General features: G+C 38.8%; 1 protein-coding gene across 2 annotated transcripts in view; it reads right to left on the bottom strand.

Moving 5' to 3' along the window:
• osbpl10a (oxysterol binding protein-like 10a) overlaps positions 1-13301 on the bottom strand; it is a 94968-nt gene extending 81667 nt beyond the window's left edge. For both annotated transcript variants that reach the window (XM_080862525.1, XM_080862524.1), the window contains exon 1: positions 12713-13301. In XM_080862525.1, coding sequence (XP_080718651.1) covers positions 12713-12990 — 278 coding nt within the window. In that variant the 5' untranslated portion in view covers positions 12991-13301. The remainder of the gene's footprint in view (positions 1-12712) is intronic.
• Positions 13302-22656: the final 9355 nt, after the last annotated feature.

Genomic DNA, 22656 nt, shown 5'->3' on the forward strand with positions numbered 1-22656 from the left:
ATTAAAATACTCGCACTTCAGGTGAGTCATGACAAAGTTTCCCTTGAAAGCAAAACAAGCATGTGTGTGACGTAACAAGCAAAGCACACTGACGCGAAGGCTGATTTAAAATCTTGAGATAAACTGGAGCAGCGTATTCAAAAACCACTGCTTTAACAGTGCATATATCATAATTTCCTAACTCATTAGCTGCTTGAGCTGCTAACTTCTCCATCCTTCACAGGATGCATTTTTCCCCATGAACCCTCTCAGCTCCAGCGAGCACACGGGGAACGCTGCCGTCTGAAAATTGATCCTTGCTCACAGTCTTGTCCCCTTCCATCAGGAGGGCTGGAGATTTATGCCGACCGCAGCCATCCAGGGAACAATCTGCCTGCATCACTTTATATCCAGGGCTGTCTTCGTCGGCCTCACGCGCTGCATGTTGAGTTCACAGCAGTGTATCAAGTCTTATCCCCTGTGCAGTCAGCAGAATGGAGGCATTCACTGTTGACCCCCTCCAGGCAGTCTTCGCTTGTCCAGCTAAACCACATTGCAGACTTTTGATATGATGAATGGCGCCAGAAAGCAAAGTCCGGGCTTTCGTGGGCTCTCTCTGCTGATAAGCCGATACCGACCTGCAGGGCCAGAGTCTTGGCCCACAGAGACCTTTTCGCCTTTGGACGCAAGAGGCTGCAGCAGCCCGCCGACCAAATGAAAAGATGATTAGTTTGGCTGCAGTAAAATCTAAGACAGTAAATCTAATTTCCAACTAGTATCAAACTTGATTCATGAACAATATTTTACAGTACCTTAGTATCTAAAATGCAGGCTGTGCATATGGCTCACAATCTGTTATGTGGGCTTTTGTCACTTTCCAGTTGATAAATGAAACTGTAGGGCTTCAAAAGACACCCAACATCATGATTAAAAAAGAAAAAAGAAAGAAAAATGTGTCCTGGAAAAAACAGATTGGAAGGTGCTGAAAGAAATTTATGAGAATAAGGCTCACACAGAGTAGGGCTGAACGATTATGGAAAATAATCTAATTGCGATTTTTTGCCCCAATATTGCGATTGCGATGCGATATGCGATTATTTTTTAAGGTCTTTGTCTTCTGTATTATTAAACAAAGACAAGCAATACATCATATAGTATGGCCAATACTATATTACATTAATTTTAAACTGTTCTTTCCTGGAAGACAGACCTCTGTTATGATGACATGAGGTGATGCATGAATTGATGACTGACATTTTTATTTAACTTCTTCAATCACAACAGTATATTTGAACATACACAATAGTTTATTTTTAGCTTACAAACATCTGAGCATAAAGTGCTGACAAGGAACCCTGGTGTAAACATTAAAATGAAAGTCAGTACAATGTGCAGATTGCAGAAATATACATAAAAAAAATCAGTGGCTTTACCACACTCAGTTTTTCGACATCTGTGAACTACTAGACAGTCATTCAATTAAAAAATAATATTAAATAAATAAAACTAATAAATAAAAAATACACACATCTTACTGATCTTTGCAGTCAGTAACATTACACATAAAGTGCAAACATAATAGCAATTGTATAAACACACACACAAACACGCCTTTAAATTTTAAAGGCGTGAAATTGGACGGTCTAGCCTTCTGATTAGCGTCACCGCTGTCTCGGTGGAGTTTAATAATAAACTACAAATGCGGCCTCAGGAGGATGCAGCCCATGAATTTGGACATGTCCAGAGTATAATCGCAGCCTTTGCGGTTAGAAAATTGCACTTGATCATGTCGCGATATTATCGCAAATGCGATATATCGTTCAGCCCTAACACAGAGATACAACATGGGCACTAAATGCATGGTGACCAAGCAGAACAGGAAGTTGAATATGCTCAGTAATATGTGCTAATGCATGATGAATGTGAATGCCTTTGTTACTCAGTTTAGATATTACAGTACCCTGGGGTGGGATTCTTTGTTGGCAAAGACATTCAATACCTTTAATGGACAAATCAATTCACTCAATGCAATCATGAAACAAATCACCATCTGCAGTCGATTTTGTTATCCGCCCTTAAAATATCAGAGAACGTGTCATCACGTAGGGTTTTATTGCTTCTAAATATACCACAGCTGTTTATTTTAAACCTTTATACATACTTGAATTAGAATTCATGTTCAAACTTTCTATCTCTAGAAACCTGTACGTGCACTCAGGAGCAGACATCTGTAACAACATAGAGCCCGCTATAAATCACCACCATAACAATATTTGCACTTTAAAAAGAGCTTAGTCAAGCACATTTGTCCACATCAACAGAAACACTATCATTTCCTAATGGATTTAACAATTGTGCTGCAGGAAATGGCTTGTCAGCAGGATTTACATCTCCTCGCTGCTCTTTTGGCAGTTAATTCTCAAATATGCTTGGAGGGACGTCAGAGTAGTGAATCACACTGATTATTGGCAGGAAAAGGGGGATCAATAAGAGAGTGATTGGCAACTATCAGGGAGATTACATGCTGCTGGCATTTTATTTTCCTGTAACATCATGAGAAGATCTTGACACTGCTGTGGCCAAATAAATTATACTCAATCATTTCATTAGGTACACCTTGCTAGTACTGGTTAGGAGCCACTTTTGCTTTCAGAGATGCTTTGATTCTTTGTGGTACAGATTCAACAAGTTACTGGCAACATTTCTTAGAGATTTTGGTTCACATTGAGATGGTAGCATCACACTGTTGCTGCAGATTTGTTGGCTACATAACCATGATGAAAATCTCCTGTTTCACCACATCCCAAACATCCTCTACTCAAAGCACCACCCATAGTTGTTCATACCAAGCAGGATGGTTTCATGCTGTCATCAGAATCATCTTTTTTCCCATGTTATTTATGCCAAATTCTGATCCTCGTCCAAATGTCTCAGGACAAATCATGACTCATCAGAACCAGACAACATTTTTCCAATTTCCCATTGTCCATTTTGATGAGGTCATTGTGAATTGTAGTTTTCTGTTCTTAGTTTGCGGGCGTGGCACCCAGTGTGGTCTTCTGCTGCTGTAGTCCATCTGCTTCAAGGTCCAAACCTTGCTTGAAGCAATCTATCCAAACCTCTCTAAAAATCACTAGATATATATATTTTTTTATTATTTCGGGATGATTGTGCAGGAAAATCCAATCCCAACAGATCAGTAGCTTCTGAAAAACTCGCACTAGCCCAGCTGGCAGCAACATCCATGCCACATTCAGTGACTCAAATCTCCTTTCCTCTCCTTTCTGATACTCAGTGTGACGTTGAGCAGGTCATCCTAACCATACCTAGATCCACAAATGCATGGACTTGATTTGCTGATAAATCATGTTTTAACATGCAACTAAATAGATGTATGTAATAAAGTAGCTGGTGAGTGTAAGCTCATCATTCACAATCTCTTAACTCTTGTTTGCTTCCACAAACGTATCATCATAATAAAACTTTACCATCTGACGTTTTTAAACATCTAAATATTTCAGGCTGTACTTTTTGACCAGCTGCCATATCAGGGACATGGAATAGTTTCACAAGTGGGGGCAATGAAACTATTAAAAGGCTTTGTTAAAACCAGATGTTATTTTAAGCATTCCTAAAAGTATACAAGAAAACTACACACAAGAAAACCAAACAAGATATGAAGGAAAGGGGAAATGCAAAATGCTAACTCATTTCCCTTTCCCCTGCACTCTAATATCAAAGCTGGCCTTACAAAAAACAGAAAATTAGAACAGAAACCCAAGAAACAGCAAAAAGACAGGAGATACAGCCATTAAACAGACAGAAATATATCAACATGAAGCCAAGCTAATGCCTGCAGTTTTCTTCCCCTTTTCAGACACAGAAACACCCACCAGAGCTGCACCACCCCGACTCACAGCTTTGATCAAAGAAGCACAGCAGAGCTCCTTTTCCACTGAGTGCAAGTGCAAAGAAATTATTTGTTCATCACAGTACATCCCCCACCCTGCAGAGCACTTACGAAGACATGGATATAACATCTACACAACGCTCACAGCTTCTTATACAGGAAGACGGTCTAAAATGGAAATTGAGAAAGAGCTATAAATGGTATGAATTGTGTGATTGGCACACACTTCATACATATGCCGATAACCAAATTACAAAGAATTAAGTTAGATATCTGCTCCATGGAATGATGAATGTTACAACTGATTTACAGCAGCAGAAGGTGACGTTGTTTTTCCATTTTTTTTAAAGTGTGTCGTCAACATTCGTCCCCCTGGAAACTAGCCGTGCGCTACAATCCACAATCAAAAGCTCACATTTCTACTTTTAAAATGACAAAAAGCATGTCCACTAGCGTGAAATGATCACACAGTAACCACTTGCAGGTAATGCATGACTTCAAAATGCAGACAGAAAAAGCTGCGAGAGGTAAACCAGGCCTCACAGATGGTACTTATGTGTCTGTAATAAATAAGCTGAGTATTTTCCTATCATTGCAGACATGCTAAATATGTTCCGAGTGTCTTTAAGTGGGAACACTTCACTGTGGCAAACTGATTGTTTAGTCTGAGAGGCCGGAGAATGCATAATGTCAACCTATTAATTCTCAAATGGACTCTCGTGGCTTCTAGGGCAGCATTAAGAAGGAGATGAGTTCTCGTATGTGTGTGTTTGTCTGCACATTCAAAGGCTTCCTGACCAATCAGACTTCTGCACCTTTAAGTTTTAGTCATAGTCTCATTTCTACACAGAGCTGTTTGAGAATTAAGACTTGATTTAAGGATTTTTATAATGATTGTGTTCTTTTTTTCCTCCCATCCACTATATTCTTTACCAACTATCCACTCCTTTTCAGCGTGATAAGGATATAAAAGGCTTTAAAATAGTTACTGATTTACAAGCCATAGTCAAGGTCAAATTTGTTTATACAGCACATTTAAAACAGCAAAATATAGGCCAATTCAACTTAACACTAAAATCCAGGAAAACAGAACACAATACACAACATTAAAAGACAAAAATTTATTAAAATAAAATAGGATTTAAAATCTGAGCCAAGCAGATGTGCAGAGTTAGATCATTCCATATATTTAGTGCAAACATTTATATTTTGATCACCTCTCTGTTTTAATCTCATTTGAGGAATGTGTTAGAGCAACTGGTTACATGACCTCAGAGTTGTTACAGGTGTGTGAATGTGAAGCAGCTCAGACAGATAGGAAGTCAATCTGCAAATGATTGACAAATCATCAGAAGCACAGAAAAAACATAAGCACACACAACTAGAATAAACTCTAAAAACCTGTTACCCTTTATTCTCTCTTCTAAATAAGTTTGACTGTGCTCTGTGTTTGTTACAAAACCTGTCTGACAACACTTCCTCTTATGCATGCGAACACAACATACACCGTGTATGATAATCAACTGTTGAATAACAAGCAGCTTGCAAACAACACTTCCTCTATTAATCTTTGTGACACTGTGCAAAGTTTGCATCTGGGACATACGAAGGATAGATGGCATATTAATGATCTCCTTCATATTCAGCCACACTTTTTGTCAGTGCATGTAAGGACTTTTGTTGATATTAAAATGATTGTGCTACTTGGTTTCCTTAAATATAAAAACATCCCAAAGTAATCTTAAATACACTTCAGAGAGGGAGACCATTCCAACTGTAACACAGTAATAATCAGGGTGTAGGCCTGTTGCCAGTCCACCTATTTTATAGCCTCATAAGTTTCCAACTAACTTTAGCATATTGGCCATCAACATATGAGAAGTTAACCCATAGATGATAATGAAACATTTTCTGGGCACTTTGTCAATATCGCAGTAGGTAATTAATTAGGAAGTTGGATCAGCTGTCGTCAGAGAAACTGGCCTTTTTTCCCTCCACTTTATTGTTTGACATTTAAACTCAGCATTCTTCCTCTGGCTGTATTGAAATTTCTTACCAGCATTGTATTGACGGGAAAGCAACACGCTATCTGAGGAACTATATCAAAGACCTTTGTATGCAAACACTGATAGCAACGTCAACGTCAGACATTGTCAGAGCGAACAAATGTTGTCAATAAATAAAATGTTTCAGTCGAGAAGTATGGACTTGCTTTGTAAGACAAAAATGTACATTTATTATTTCAAAATAAGCACTAAAAAGTTACCGCCGAGCATAGTAGCCAATTCATGCTGCCACTATGGGTTCAAAATGTAAAGAGTACCCAACCCTAACTCCCACAGCTGCAGTCAATTTAGAATCACCAGCTAACTTAAGATGCATATGTTTAGGTTGTGGGAGGAAACACACGCAGGCAGCTAGAGAAAACACTTTGAACCATGTGATTTTTCTTTCATTTTTTTGAGAAACATAACTGATCCTTTATAACTGAGGTCATCTGAGAGGAAACTAGAAATGCCTCGCCCTCTTTGGAGTGTAGAAGACGTGGCTTGTGATGTTTTTGTCTTTTCTTTTTCTTTCATGTGAGATTGTGTAACGATCGGTGGCGCTTGATAATTAAAAAAATTAAACAGAGGAGTAAGTACTGCTCTTGTGTGTTGACTTTTGCCTTTGCATTTTTCACACGTATGACACAGATGCGTATGCTTACGCTGGTGGGAGGAGCTTATGACAGAGACAAGACTTGCTGAAAGAAGGCTGTTTTTTCTTGGGGGGTTTTTGGCTTTCCAGAATTCTGCAGTTTCAATGCTTATAATACTGAAACTCTTGTTAACAACCCCATCTGTTTATTGGTTTTGTATACACTGCCTTAGACCATTTATTCTTATTAACCACTTTTTTATGATAAGCATTTCAATTAATCTCTACAGCACCTTCAGGCAAACTTTGAGCTGATTTGCTCTGTTGCACATTAAACTTCTTCCCTTCCAAAATCTTTCCTTTCATCAGTTCATCTGGGTATAAATGTGTCACTAGCTTTCCCATAATGGCACATTATTAAAGTCACACTGCCATTATTACAACAGTGTTATAATAAATGATTATTACTATATTACACTGACTGTGACTGTCATCAATGCTTAGGTTTAAAGGGTTTGAATCATTTACTATCCTTACAAGTATAGCACGCATTTCATATGTGCATATATAAACAAAACTGACTACTTAGCACATTTTCTTCACACAAACGCACACAGCACCTACTCAACATAACGGTACTTCACGCTGACACATGGCCGCCCACACAGTGGCAGAATTAGCTCCACTCAGGTCTCCTGCCCACCAAGACACGGCCTGCCAAACATGCACACACACACACGCACGCACACACACACACTTTGTGTTCCTCCACGTGATGAAACGTGACTGACAATGTAATTACTCAAACAATGTCTTCCACCGGGGCACGGCCTCTCCTCCTTCAAACGTTTCTATTTTTACGCTGCGGGCACTTACGGATATTAACTGTGAGCTGAACACAACCTGAGGAAGGATGGAGCATCTGATCGTCTTCCTTCACAGGTATAAAAGAAACGGGTCATTTTAAAATCTGGTCCGGCTGCAAAAAGCCTTTCATTTTTAACCTAGCTGATTTATATTTCTCTACAGGCCCCCTCCCATAGTAAACCTCTAATAATATATATATATAATATAAATCTTTATCCCAGGTGACAGCAAATGCTTTCCTGAGCTCAGAGAAAGATAGAGAACTACAGCATAGGGTGTAAAAATCACTTACTGTGAAGAAATATGAACAAAGGCTCAAAACACAACAGTGAACCCACCATTCAGTCCTGATTCATTTCAAAACTAAATAATCTTGAAATTAAATAAATAAATAAAACGTTGCTGTAGCAGAATGACATTTTTACTAAAGATATTCTAAAGAAATAATCTTGCTGGAATAGATTATTTTAAAAATAATTACATTGGCTGCAATGGTTTCTGCTTTAAAAGCTTTAAAACGAGCTAAAAATAGAAATACCATAAACAATAACAAAAGTAATGCTTTCTGACCTTCATGTTGACATATTATCAACATTACAGTTTTTCAGGGGTGGGGTGGGGGAGTTTGTTGTTTTTGTTTTGTTTTGCTTTAATGAAAGGACTACAAGTACTTCCAGTTAATTGTTTCAGTGTTCCTGGGTTTGTGACATATTGGCCTTTCACAGCACAACACATTAAAATAAGCCATCAAGGGTGAAAACTCCGGTCAATGCAAGATTTACAGAATAATTATGAATGTCAACCCATGGATCACCCATGTTTTCCTCTTCATGGGTGATCCAATCAAACTTAAGAGTGCAAAAGGTTTAACATGGCAGATTTCAATTGTACTTTAAGCACTCTTTGGATAACTCTGCAATTTAAGCTAAATATTAATATTTAATATTAAATCATCTCAAAATGCAATTGCATATAATGCTGTAAAAAAAAAAAGAAGAAGAAAAAGAATAAATGAATATTCCACTACAGCAGATTCCTTTGAAAAACTGCTATCTGTTGGTGCATCCTCCAGTGAGTCACCCCTCTTTTACCCATACCTGCAAATCTCTGCACAGAGCTCACAGCAATCATGTTCATTTACTTTATTTACTGATATCTGCAGTAAAAGTTCAGAGTTTAAGAGTCAAGAAACGTGCCTGTAAGACCAAGTGTGGCTTCTCTGCCAGCAGCGACACCATTAGCTGCAAAGCCAACAAACCTAAGTGCACATAATAATTTCTTGATACTAAGAGTTTGCAACTGCAGGATGTCACAGACGGCAGCTGCAAAGCTGAACCACAGTTCAAGGATTTTAAACAACAAGTTGCAGATCCCACCTTTGTGGGGAATTCTCATGGAGACGATGCATAAGTGCTCCATATGACTGTTTCTATCATTTCTTTCTCCTGTAAAACTCCCCTTTTCATTGTCTCTGTTTTTTACACCGAAACAGGTGCCTGGTGACGCAATGAAATGTGGGAATGGATCAGATCCTGATCATCCCCTTCGCAGTGTTATCTCTACAGTCACAGAAGCACAAGTACTGAAAGTGAAAGTCGATTTGCTCCTGGCAGATTGCACCGTGTTCCACACCATCCATAAACGGACTCCCTACATCCAGAAGATTACATTTCCCTGAGAACATTAAGACAGTGTCTGCTGATTTGTTCTTACTTCAGCATGGTGTTTACAGTGCTTACATTTATTAGAGCACCACACAATGTAAGGTTCATGTCACAGCTGCCATAAATTAAAAGCACTGGTAATTACCAAAATATTTTTTTATGTTTCTGTAATGGTTAATCCACCAGCATGCACAAGCTCTTTAATCCAAATGACAGTTTTAATGCTAAAATATAGTTATTGTTGTTATCCATGAATTTTCTAATTTACTGTTTGACAAAAACAAAAGCATAAAAAAAAGGCATGCACAGCATTCTTTTTTGGATTAGACACTAAATTAAAGTTATTTACTTCCATTCATGAGCAGAAAATTTGTCTTACTAGTTGAATGTTGCACTTGATTAATTTCTGGATTCTCAGTGACAACTTTCGTCTTTTATTAAGAGAGTGCACTAAAATTCCTAAATCCACATCCAGAACTCTAAAACTTTATTACTTCTAGCCCCAGCTCTGGAAACACATTCTTAATTTAAAGTTATCCTACAAGCAAACAGAGGATCAAACAGTCCTTCTTGGTAGTGATAATAAGATGACTCCAGGAATCACCTTAATTCACTTATATAGCTTTAACTGAATTTCAGGTAGAGATAATCATCACTGCTTTGATTAGTCACATCGTGGCAGTGTTCTGTACGTGAAAAAAAACAAAAACAGAGCAAAGCAAAGTCTGATTGCTAAACTCTTTTCCTCCTTCAAGAGCCAAAAAATACAATTTAAAAATTATGAATTTGAATTCAAATGAAACTACTTTGTACATTTTGTCATCATTACTAATGTTAGGGCTATGAGCAGTAGCAATAAGCCTACTGACCCATGTTAGTATAGTTTCAAAGACAATCTAAATGGAAACTAAAAGCCATCTCAGCTCCAGGCTATGTTTTCAAGATGTTTTAGTCGCTGCTCCCCGTCTGTGCTGAAATACTCTTTCAGCTTGAGGTCTTGGCGCTTGCTCAAGTCAATGAAGTTAAAGGATTCTCTCCTGCGAAGCTACACCTTTACCCTATAGGCACTTTGAAATTGACACTGGACAGGCAGCATCACCCACAAAGGCCAAACCAATTTGGTAATGCCCTTTCGTCTGTACAAAGATCAGAAATCAGCACACCCGTGCACATGGCAGACCGTACTATTTGATTAAAACGCGCTTCACAGGCTACATGTGACAAATCCCACGAGAACATCACGCACATTTAAGGCTTCCTTTAATCAGTGCCACCTCGCTTTGATCGCTCTGAAATGAAGGTTTGTCTCGCTGTCCCACAAGTGTTCCTGCGGGTACGTATCAAGATGCAGTTCGTTGCATCGTCTGTCAGTTTGATGGGAGAGCAGGGACGAGTCAGTCTTTCCTCCGCCTTCCTACACCGCCCCTCAACACAAACAAACCCCACACAACGTGAGCTTCCCTCTCCTCTGCAGCAGTGCCACTGTACACAATGGGATGCTCCAAGTCGCTTAGTTCTTCTTTACCCACACACAAAACTAATTGCACTGCCAAACGCAGAGATCCTGCATAATTCATGTTAGCTGTTCAGACCGCGGGGGGAAGAAAAACAAGAATGAAAAGAAAGTCCAACCCAGGGGAAGATGTTTCACATGTGACTCACATTGACTTAAAATTAAAAACACAGCTTCTCATAAAAACCTCTCTCTGTATTTGTCTGTGTCTGAGATGAGGAAATCGGACAGGGCGGCGTGATGGCATATAAATTCTGGATGAGGTACAGGCACTTTTTGAGAATTGCACTGCTGTGAAGATGTTATATACTTCATTACAAGAGTGCCTGCACTGATTCAGGAGCAGCGGAATTACAGATTGTCACAGTATATGGGAATAATATCAGTACAGATCAGCAACTGCAAAAACCTGTACAGACGGGCAGGCGTAAGTGTACAGTGTGTCCACAGTTTCAGGAAACACAAACACTTTGTGGCAGCAGGGTCTCATTCTTGCGCGTTAGCCACTTTTCATTGTCCTTTCTAATCTTTTTTAATGTCAGCAAGACTTCATTTTGTCCACCTTGACCTTTGTGTTATCCACATTTTATTAGCCAAACACCAGTTGGTTAAAACAAAGTAACAATGATTGTTAGTTAGTCGTTTGGCACTTTCCCGTTAATCAAACTGCATGATATCTGATTGGCTTCAGTTTCAGTCCTATTCAGTTGTAGTGAAGGCCACAGAGCTGCTAAAGGTGGAGACCTGCACAAGCTGGAGGAAAATACTAGAAACTATGGCTGAATTAATTCGATTTTTCTGGGGAAAATAAATAAGAGTGTGCTGATGGCGTTGTGCTACCTGGTATAGTGTGTCGTCTATTAATGTGAAGGTCGGTTGTTTGACCCCTGGCACCAACCTGCATGTCAAAGTATTGTTGGGTAAGATACCGAAGCCCAGTTTTCCCCTGACCCAATGTTAGGTTAAAGTGCTTAGTCATAGAAAAGCACTTGTATAAATGATTTAATAGGTGAATGACACTTTCAGTTGTCAAATTGAGAAGAAAAACACCATCTAAGCACCTTTTATTAGTTAGTTTAGTAGCCGTTTCTCTTATAACTAGATGTGTAGTGGCAAAAGTTTAAGAACCACTGCTGTAATCAGTCGTGTTGTTTGAAGCGCACTTATAACATGTAATAAAAATGAAGGCTAATGTTTACCGCCAACTTAACCATTCAGTACTCTGCCACAACATAAGGATGGCTCCCTATGTTATGTCATGCTGAGAAGAGGCCCTGATACAAACTCATGAAACACTGAAGACACTTCATCTCTCAGCTGGCTTGGGAATGCCTTGGGTTCCCCTCCAGAAGAGATGGAAGAGTATCTCTGCTCAGATTGCTGCCCCCACAACCCAGACCCACATAAGTAGCAGAAAACAGATGGATGGCTAACTTTTTTTTTTTTAATAAACCAATATCTTTAATGAGATCGATAGTTAAGAATTTAAGAGGGCTATTTTAAAGGGGGAACAATTAATCCAGTAGCTCTAAAATGTATTGACAGATGATGAATCAGCACCAACTTTGACAAATGATTAATTACTTTGGCATTTTCCAATTCCATCATTGTTTTCAGTTGAGTAATCTCGAATCCTAATTTAATTTATACATTTTTTAAATTATTGCTCAAGTGTTCCAAAATAGTTTAAAACTTTTACTCTGAGTTCTGAGAATGCAAGTTAGGAAACCAGGCTTTCAAAACCCCCAAAGATATTAACTTTATTATAAGAACAGACCAAGAAAAGCAGCAAATCTGATGTTTCTGAAAATACTTTAGCAATTAATATAATAACATAATATACTGGAAATTACAAGAATTTTAGAGGATTATTATTATAAGTATTATTTAATGACAGTTTTTGTTTTCTAACATCTCTTTTGCCCATTATGTAAGTCAGCCCATGAAGACAGCGATCAAACAAACTAATTCATCAGCAGGCGTCCAGACTTGTGTGATTTTGAACCCCCTCCCCCTCGCAGTGACGTGGTGGTAAAAGTGCAACGTGGACGGGGCAAATAACAACACGAAGCCTCACCTGGGGCATGAACCGAAACTAAATCATGTGTCAAACGTCCCCGACCCCATCCACGTGCTTACCTGTTCTGCCAGCCTTGGATCAGGTTGGTGTATTTGCTCAGGACTCCTTCCAGCTGCCTCTTGCGCGCCTGCTGCTGTTGCTGCAAATTCATGCTGTTCCCCAGCACAGTTGCCCGACTGCCTCCCGCTACAGCCGAGCCTCCCAGGGAGCCGGAGCCGGGGCTGTGCGACCCGGGCCGCCCACCGGGCTTCCTCGATGATGAGCTCCCGCGGAGGTCCGCGGAGGAAGAGTTTGTTTTGTTGGTCCCGGGATGCGGACTGCAGAGCGTCTTGTCCATCCTGGCGACGGGACGGCACACAGCAGGAGGAGGAGCAGGAAGAGAGGGGAGGAGGGAAAGGAATGGACCAGAAGCAGCAGCAGAAGAGATTTTTAGCAAAGCATAAGTGCTAAACGGGGTTGTGTTTGTCTGCTAAACTAAAGCAGAGGCAGTGGATGTGCAGAAACTGCGCTGCGCGGCGGCTTTATGCGTCCCTCGGTGCGTGACACAGCTGACATATTCCTCGATGGTGTTTGAGTCCCGCTCTGTCCTCTGCAGTGTGTGGCAATGTGGGTCTCATCCACCGTTTTTCTGGTAGGAAGGACAGCAGAGCGCAGACACTCCCACTCTACTCTAGACCTGCCCCCGGATATTACCTACTATGCACTCTCCTATGAAACGTATCGTCAGACACCCCCCCCCCCTCCGTCCAAAAAAAAAAAATTGGAAAGGGCAGGAAAAGCCTCACATGACACATATTTAAGCTGAAACGCATGACTTTTTTTGTGAACAGTGACAGCTCACTATGTGCATGTATGCATGCCTAAACTACAATAATTGTGGATGAATAAAAACACAACTATACTGACGGAATGTTATAGGAAAGAAAATCCCCCTAAAGTCCCTAAAGCTTCACTATAGGCGCACTTTAGGGGGACTTCTGTGGAGATAGTCTGTCTAAATATAAAACAATGTGTGTTGGCTTTGACAAATAAATGCCGATAAACTAAAAAGTCTGGATTTGACGAAGAGAGTGTAGAGTTTAGAGGTGCAGCTTGTTTGTGAGTCTGTCTGCCTTCAGTTTTGTATTTAATAGCTGAAAAGCATGCTTTATTGTGTTGGGATCAGGTGACTGACTTGATCATTGAAGAATATTCCTGTCAAAGTTCACCAGAAGGCCACAAACACAGGACAAGCTCAAAACGTTTTGCAGTTTTAATGGGCAGATGAACAACAGCTAGGAATCCCTACAGCAGGGGTTAGTGTGAGGTAAGATGTTCAGGTAAGTTTAATACAGTTCAACTCAATTTAGTTTTATTTCTATAGCACCAAATCACAGTAGCAGTTACCTCACAACGCTTTGTTAATGTAAAGTAAAATCCTGCAATAACAGATAGAAAACCCCAGCAATCAGTTTTAAAGATTTTTATTGGCAGTTCACTACATGTACAGGACCTACAGGATATACTATAAGCAAGTACTTGGTAATAGTGGCAAGGGAAAAAAACTCCCTTTAAAACCAGCAGAACCAGGCTCAGGAAGGGGCAGCCAAGTCCACCACTAGTTGTGGCTGAGGATAGGGAGACAGAACCGACAACAAGCTGTAGAGCTCAGTAATAAGGGGACTAGTTCAGGTCTTGGATATCCAATACTAAAGTCTTTGAAATGAGCAAGGGGAGAGTGGATCAGACAGATCTGCACATATCCAGTTGAGAATGAGACAGACTTTCCAACATATTCCCACATTAGTAGGCTAACAATTTGGTGACAGGTTGTGGTTTTGGGAGTATAAATACTGCATTGAATGAAGATAAGAGACAGGTGTGCCCATTCAGGGTTTCCTGTGACCACACCTGCCACTGAAGGACACTGGTTCGTTTAGATCCATCTCCATATTCAAACGGACAGGGGAGAGAGAGAGAAGACAGGACCATATCAAAGCAATATCATTGCCTCAATCATGGCTGACATGTTGTTTGCTTCGGATTATCAGCTGATTTTCTCCTTCACCATCATTTATATTTCCCACCAAGGTACAAATTAATCTTGGTTTTATCTTTACAACTGTTTTTTCCCCATAACTGTGCAGGCTTCTTTAGATGTTTTCTTCAAAAAAAAAAATAATCTTGGCTTCCTGTTCCTGAGTGTTAAAGTAGTTTGTACCCTGCTGATTTTTCCATCTCTAAAGTGCTCTCTGTGATAGGTTTATTCTAGTTTTTCAACCTAATGGTGGCCTCCCTCACTTGCACTGAAATCTCTTTGGCACTCATGTTTACAGATAAAATAAAAAGTAAAGGAAACATTTCCTCACCTGACCACGAATCTGCTCAATCAGTCAAGTGTTAATTTAATTTTGAGCTTCTGAAAATGGGTGATTCTGTATTTAAAAAAAAAAAAAAAAGTCTCCATAATTTTTTTGTTATTAAGCCCATCGAATTTAAGCTGAAGGTCTGCACTTCAATTACATTTTGGCTTATTTGATTTAAGATTCACTGTGGTGGTAGTGTAAAAACGAAGAACTAAAAAAATGTGTCTTTGCCTAACAAATTATGGACCTAAGTGTACAGCAATCATTCAATCTATAGTCTATATTAATACCACAAATGTCATGGGATGAGAGGCAAAGTACGTCCTGAATAGGTAAGAAATACAAACAACAATTCATGCTTATTCATGATAAATTAACCTAATCTCATGATAATAAAATAACATGTCACAATCAACACACGTTTATACTCATAAGCAGACTAGTGCAATGCATACTTGCCAGTGCAGCACAGTCATGATTAAGAATAAAGGTCCAATCCAAATAAAGCAACAAAAAAGTTACACAAGCAGCAGAAAAAGGAAGGAAGCCCTTACTAGATAGCTTGTTTTATTTCACAGTCGCTTTGTGAGAGAGAAGCATGTGAGAGGATGTAGTTTAGTGTGAACGGGGGGATCTCTTCTTTGACTGCTTCATTTGTAGCATTATGGCCCTGTGAGGTGACTCTTTACACTTTAAAAAAGCAAGTATTTACAACTGGATTAACATTAAAATAAAATGTAGAAAAATATTATAATTGTGAACCAGACTGGTGTATTGTTACACGAAAGCTATATAGCTAAATGTATGGCACCAGATGATTAACTCTGCTGAAAATGGCTGGTGTTGCACATTGCAAACTGAAACAATAAAAAATATACATATGCACAAATGCACATTAAATAAATCTAAAGGTTATAACAATATTCACCGTGATCTCAGTGTCAGTTTTTAAAATTATTGGTACTCTGTTTCAGTCACTAAAATTCTGGCTATAAACTTCATATATTCTACCTGTGAGTGAGATTTAATTTTCTCATTATTAAAGGAAAGTCCTTGTGAGAGATGCGCAAAAGATCTTTCTGTATACAGTATGTGCCAGAATGAAACGATTCAGGTGTGTTTCAGCGAACATTTGATAGCTTTTGATTTATTTATTTTTTCCCAGAGGAAGTTAAAACACAATACACGGCTGAGTCATTTTTTACATGAGAGAAAGGATGTTAGGAACCCATTTATGTGTAAAACTTTCTCGTATAATACACAAAAACTACTGGTACACAGGTTACATTTTAAGATGTTATTACTTTAAAAATTGTGCCCTGGGTATTTAAGCACTAGTAATGCCAAGCAACAGTATTTTTTTTTAATAATCATTGCTGTAAAAACATTGCACAAGAATCACCATGCAGTAAATGCAGAAAGACTGTTAAAGAGATAACAGACATGGACATCAACTACAAATAGCATTTTTTTGAACTGCAGATTCTGCTTTACTCTGCAATTTCTGTGGCCCGAAGAGAGATTACATCCAACCAACTCAGTAGACTACATAGTATAGTGTCACTTTATATTTTACTTGCATGGCTCACTTTCATTTTTATAATCCAGGAAACTAAATAATATGAGGAAAGACATTTTTTCTGTGAGCAGATATGGTAAAAGAGACTTGACACCAAAGAAGTATTAGTTTGAAATTACTTGAGATAGAAGCATGGATATATTTCTAATCAAAGCATTATATAACCTATTTGTGCACATACCCTCACAATCACAACCATGACAACCAGGGTGAAAAGGACACTTTAATGAAGACAAGACTGAAGACTATTGCAGGCCATTAAGAAGAGACTGAGATTGCACTGAGAAATCGAAGGCATGCCGCAATGAATCTCCACAAGATGCTTAACAGGGCACAGAGAGATACTGACTGCTTGTAAAGCAGAGCAGGTCAGCCACTAATCAGAAGGTCGGTGGTTCGATCCCAAGGCTGCATCCTGGCTGCATGCCAAATATCCTTGGGCAAGATACTAACCCCATGTTTGCCTACTGGTGGTGGGCAGAGGGCCCAGTGGCGCCTGTGTCCGGCAGCCTCGCCTCTGTCAGTGCGCCCCAGGGCAGCTGTGGCTACAATGTAGCTTGCTATCGCCAGTGTGTGAATGTGTGTGTGAATGGGTGAATGACTGAATGTAGTGTAAAGCGCTTTGGGGTCCTTAAGGACTAGAAAAGTGCTATACAAATACAGGCCATTTACCATTTACCAATATGAGAGAGAAAAAAAAATCCTTGGGCAACAGAGAGTCAATGGTTTTGTTGTAGGCTCGTGCTTGAGGTCAAGGCGGCTTGATTCTGACAATGTTGGGGTTTTTGTTTGTTTGTTTTTTTTACAGTTGATGATACAGTAGCAGTACTAGTACCACAATCATAGTGCCATAATCCTATACATCACAGCGCTGACAACACTGTTATGTTAATGTGAAACTAATAGCTTTGACAAAATCACAAAATTTTGATGGGCCAGAAATGGGAAACTCTCTTTTTGATGTGATGGCATCAGGGCAGGCAAGACAAGCAGTGCTTTTCAGGTTAATCAATTAAAACCAAAGTTAAAGCGACACCTGTCCATTGATCTTTTTTTATAATTTTAATAATTATTAGATTTTGCATTTTATAACAACAAAAACAAAAATACAACAATAAAGAACAAGAAAAAACAAAACAAAACAGTGAGGTTTTAACATCTGTTGCATTAAGCTGGAACGTCCGCTTCAGGTAGACAAATAGGTGCAAAAACTGTCCCATTTTTCCACCGAAGCTTCAGTCGCGTGATGTAACCTTCCCAACATCTTTTTTGCAAGAAACGTCTCAATCATTCTTTCTTTCCACTTTTTAAGTGTTGGAGTATGGGAGTCCTTCCAATGTGGAACTTCTCCTTTGTCTCCTAGTGGACACAATTTAGGTGATATGGGCAAGTTACAAGGTGTCCATCCCTGCATATATTTCAATACAGTTTTCCAAACTGGGAAAACCAGAGGGTATGTATCAAAGTACCTTTAGTTTGGTGGCATTTCCAACACTGGTCATCTATACCAACACTTTGTAGTTAGCTAAAAGTCAGAGTTGTCACACTGCTGGAGTAGATGCCTCAACACAGACCTTCAGTGACACTTTACTCAAGGATTTTGCATTAATAAACTTGGTAGACATATTTCTACCATAACATTGCCAGGGCAAAAGTTGTGGCTTTCCCAATCCTCTTTGTCTGACGGATACAGGAAAATGCTTAGGACACTGTCTGTAATTTCAGGCCAAATGTTTGGTCCTGCAGCCAACCAGCCCATGGAATACAGCACACAGGTGAACAAAGTGAGGCAGGAGTTTGTTGAATTCCCCTTGTGACTTTTATAGGCTTTCTTCCTGCTAAAGACTTTTGACAAGAAATTATTCATATTTGAGCTTTAATTCAACCTCTCTTTTAACCTATAGGTGGCAGTAAGTGGCTAAACTTGTGCCGTTTGGCTGGGATAACTGTCAGTTATCTCATTAAAACAGAATAATCCAGTACAGAGAAGCTGACACTATGATCACATGATCCAGGCCACAGGTGAAGATGAACAAACTAATGTCACAGTTTCCAAGCATTTCAGTTCAGTTCAGTTCAGTTCATTTTTATTTCAAACATTTCAAACATGTGCCTTCACAATCATTACAAAATATCATTCCATTATTTGTTTGAAAAGGAGTAGGCTGAAGTATTTACTTATTTGTCCCTACCCCCTCAAGTTTTACCTCTCATTCATTTAATTTTTTTTTTGTCTTAAATTAAACAAACAACATATGAAACATATGAAGTAAAACAAAACATAACATACATAAATCAAAAACAAGAAATTAGCAAGCCCCACCACAGTATAGTTTCTTTTATATGAAAAATACAGAATGTGTATATTTGCAGATACACAAGTTATGGAAAAACAACAAAACAAAACAAAACAAAAAAACAAAAAAACAAAAAAGAACCGCAACACCATTACCAGCAACATTACCGTCCTGGGTTAACCCCGTTTTCTTCATTCTTATACTTATTTAAAATTAGGTTTTTATATTTTACTTTAAACTGTTTTATGTTTTGACTGTCTTTTATTTCTTCTGTTAGACTGTTCCATAATTTAACTCCTGCAATTGAGATAGACATAGTTCTTAAAGTTGTTCTAGCACTTTGTATTTTTAAATTCCATTTCCCTCTTAAGTTATACCCACCTTCTCTTTCTATGAACAATTTACAGATTTCTTTGGGAAGCAGTTTATTTCTTACTTTATACATTATTTGCACTGTTTTAAGCTTCACCAAGTCTTGGAATTTAATAGCTTGCATTTTGACAAAGAGTGCATTTGTATGGTCCCTGTACCCTACATTATTTATTAATCTAATGGCCCTTTTCTGTATTATAATTATTGTTTGTGTGTTACTTTTGTATGTGTTTCCCCAGACCTCTACACAGTAGCTCATATATGGCAGTAGTAAAGCACAGTATAAAATGTGCAGTGCTTTCTGATCCAACATATGCTTTGCTTTCCCCAGGACGGCAATGCCCCGTGCCAATTTCCCCCGAACATAAGTAATGTGTGGCTTCCAACAGAGCTTGTGGTCAATGATCACCCCAAGAAATTTTATTTCATTTACTCTTTCTAAATATACATTGTCAACACATATTTCTACTTCGATGTTTTTCTTTTGGTTTCCAAACAACATAAATTTGGTTTTATCTAGATTCAATGATAATGTATTTATATCAAACCACTTCTTTAATATCGTTAATTCCTGTGTGATCATTTCCAAAACCTGTGGCAACTCCACACCTGAACACAGTATATTTGTGTCATCTGCAAATATTACAAACTTTAAAATCTCCGATACTCTGCAGATATCATTTAAGTACATAATAAACATTTTTGGACCCAGTACTGAACCTTGAGGTACTCCACAAGCTATATCCATCAAATTAGATTTATATTCATTTATTTGTACATATTGTTGCCTATTCCCTACATAGCTTTTTAACCATTCCAAAACCACTCCCCTAAACCCGTACTTTTCCAGTTTTTTTAATAGACTTTCATGATTAACAGTATCAAACGCCTTCTTTAGATCTAAGAAAACTCCGAGCGCATACCTCTTATTATCCATACATTCCGTTATCTTTTCCATTAAATCTATCAGTGCCAAAGCTGTTGATCTGTTGCTTCTGAACCCATACTGACTATCTGTCATTAATTCATATTTTTCCACAAAACTGTCAAATCTTTTTATGAAGAGTTTTTCCAGTATCTTAGAGAACTGGGAGAGTATTGACACTGGTCTATAGTTTGTAAAATGATGTCTTTCACCAGTTTTGTAAATGGGAATAACTTTAGCAACTTTCATTTTTTGTGGAAAAACTCCTTTTTGAAACGACAAGTTGAATATATATTTTAATGGTTTTACGATACCATCAATAACTGTCTTTCATTCTTCATACAGTTATTTTCAATCATGTTTTATTTTTGTTGTTGAATATAATCGTTGTACCATTCACCTTGTCATTAGATGTCATAATAATTAATTATTGACACTATATTTTTGTTTGTAAAGCATTTGGTTTTCCTTTTTCTTGCCAGGTTGTATTTTTTGCACAAATGAAAATGACTCTGATAGATGTATGTTTTTAAAAACAAACACTGATAAGTCACAATCAGCATTTCTTAAAAGTGCTCTCTTTAGATATTCTGAACTATTTTTATCTGATACATATAGTTATAATACATATGTGGAGATGTATGAAATAAGCAGAACACATATGAATACCAATGTAAATAGATTTTCAACATTCTTTTTTACTTTAAGAGTGAAATATTGGAATAACTAAATAAGAAACGGTTAATGGCAGGTGTGTTGCTTTGTACATAAACTTTATCAATGTGCAGATTTGTCTGGATTGCTCCTGCTTATTTAATTGTATCTTGAACTGGAATAAACAAGGTTTCCTCACTAAAAAATTAAAGCGTTTATGTCTATGTGCTGTCCTGCAAATAAAAGTCCACAGAGAGCAGAACCACTGTGGTACTGAAGAGCAACTTGCAGTGACCCGGCCTGGTAACAACTTAACTGTAGTTGGTACTCCAAACACCTCAAGCACAAGACAACACAGCACATATAGCGTCTCAGCTGTTCCTAGAACTGCGCTCTTCTGGACAGAGATCTCGGATGTTGTTCCTTGGCAATAGGGTCTCATCCCAACAGGCAACATTGCGATGATTGTGAAAAGTCATCACTATTTTATGTCTTGGAACTGTGAAGACGTGGGGAATTTACATGTTGGGAATGACAGTGGGCCTCTAAGAATGAGAGAGGGTTGGAACGAATCTATACTTGTGCTCTACGTGTGAAATGAAAATAATAAACCTAAAAAAGTATTAAGCACCTTAAATCTGTATAATTTCAAAACCTGACTGGGTTTGGATTACACTATGTGATGGCCAAAACATGAAGCTATTTTATTGTTGTCACTAATATCACAAACACCTTGATGTGATTATGTTCGACTGGATGGTTTGAACTTCTGCTCTAAGAATCTTTTAGGGCCACAAGTGAGGTTATATTGGAATATACTGAGAACCCAGAGTGTATTATGAGGACGTGAAAGAGTGCCTTTTGCGTAACTATGAGACGCCTTAGGCCGTGACAAATCGTCAGTATGTTGCGTGTTGGGAATGATAGTGCTCTAGTGTCTTATACACAGTAGATGTTAAGACATTCTAGATGTATTATTGAAATAAGAAAAAGAAGAAAGACACAATTCCTATAACCTACAAAGCTGACTTCACAGCAGCGCTACAGCTACCTCAACAAGTCACACTTTGTTGAGAAAACTCATTGCCGCTGCTTATATCTGTGAGCTCATGCTTTCATTCACTACCCACAGTTTGTGACCCTAGGTGAGAGTAGGGATGCAGGTAAACCTAGAGTGTTGCTTTTTTGCTAAGCTCTCTTGAAATTTAGTCCAGAATCATCAAATGGTGGAGATGTGGACTTGTGCAGACACGACAGTGTAACTTTGGTTTCTGTTACCATACATTCATCTTCCTTTGCACAACACGCCATTTGCTGTTCTCTATACACACGTGTTTTCTCTCTTGCGGGAATTTGAACAAAAGTCCCCTCGCCCAACGTGGGGCTCGAACCCACGACCCTGAGATTAAGAGTCTCATGCTCTCCCGACTGAGCTAGCTGGGCTTCTTCAGCAGCAAGGCTTTAAGATGGACACAGGTTCTTATAGCTGGGGGAGGTTGACTAGCATTTCAAGCGCAGGCAAAGAAAGCACAGGCTACTTTCAAGTTTTTCTATCATCCATTCAAGCTCTTATGTCCTTGTATGCATGCCACACCACCGGGCATGCTCCGATTGAGACGACTGAATGTCTCCCGGGGAATCTTCTCCCCAGATCTGGACCAGGGCATCACTGAGCTCCTGGACAGTCTGAGTTCCAACCTGGTGGTGTCAGATGGACCAAAGCTAAATGTCCCAGGGGTGTTGTATTGAATTTTGGTCAAGTAGGCCAATATAGGGTTGGGGGGTGGGGAGTGTCAGTCAGCGGTATCAGTCCCCACGCAAACTGCCTGCA

Source organism: Rhamphochromis sp. 'chilingali', assembly GCF_963969265.1.
Source record: "Rhamphochromis sp. 'chilingali' genome assembly, chromosome: 17".
Taxonomy (NCBI): Eukaryota; Metazoa; Chordata; class Actinopteri; order Cichliformes; family Cichlidae; genus Rhamphochromis; species Rhamphochromis sp. 'chilingali'.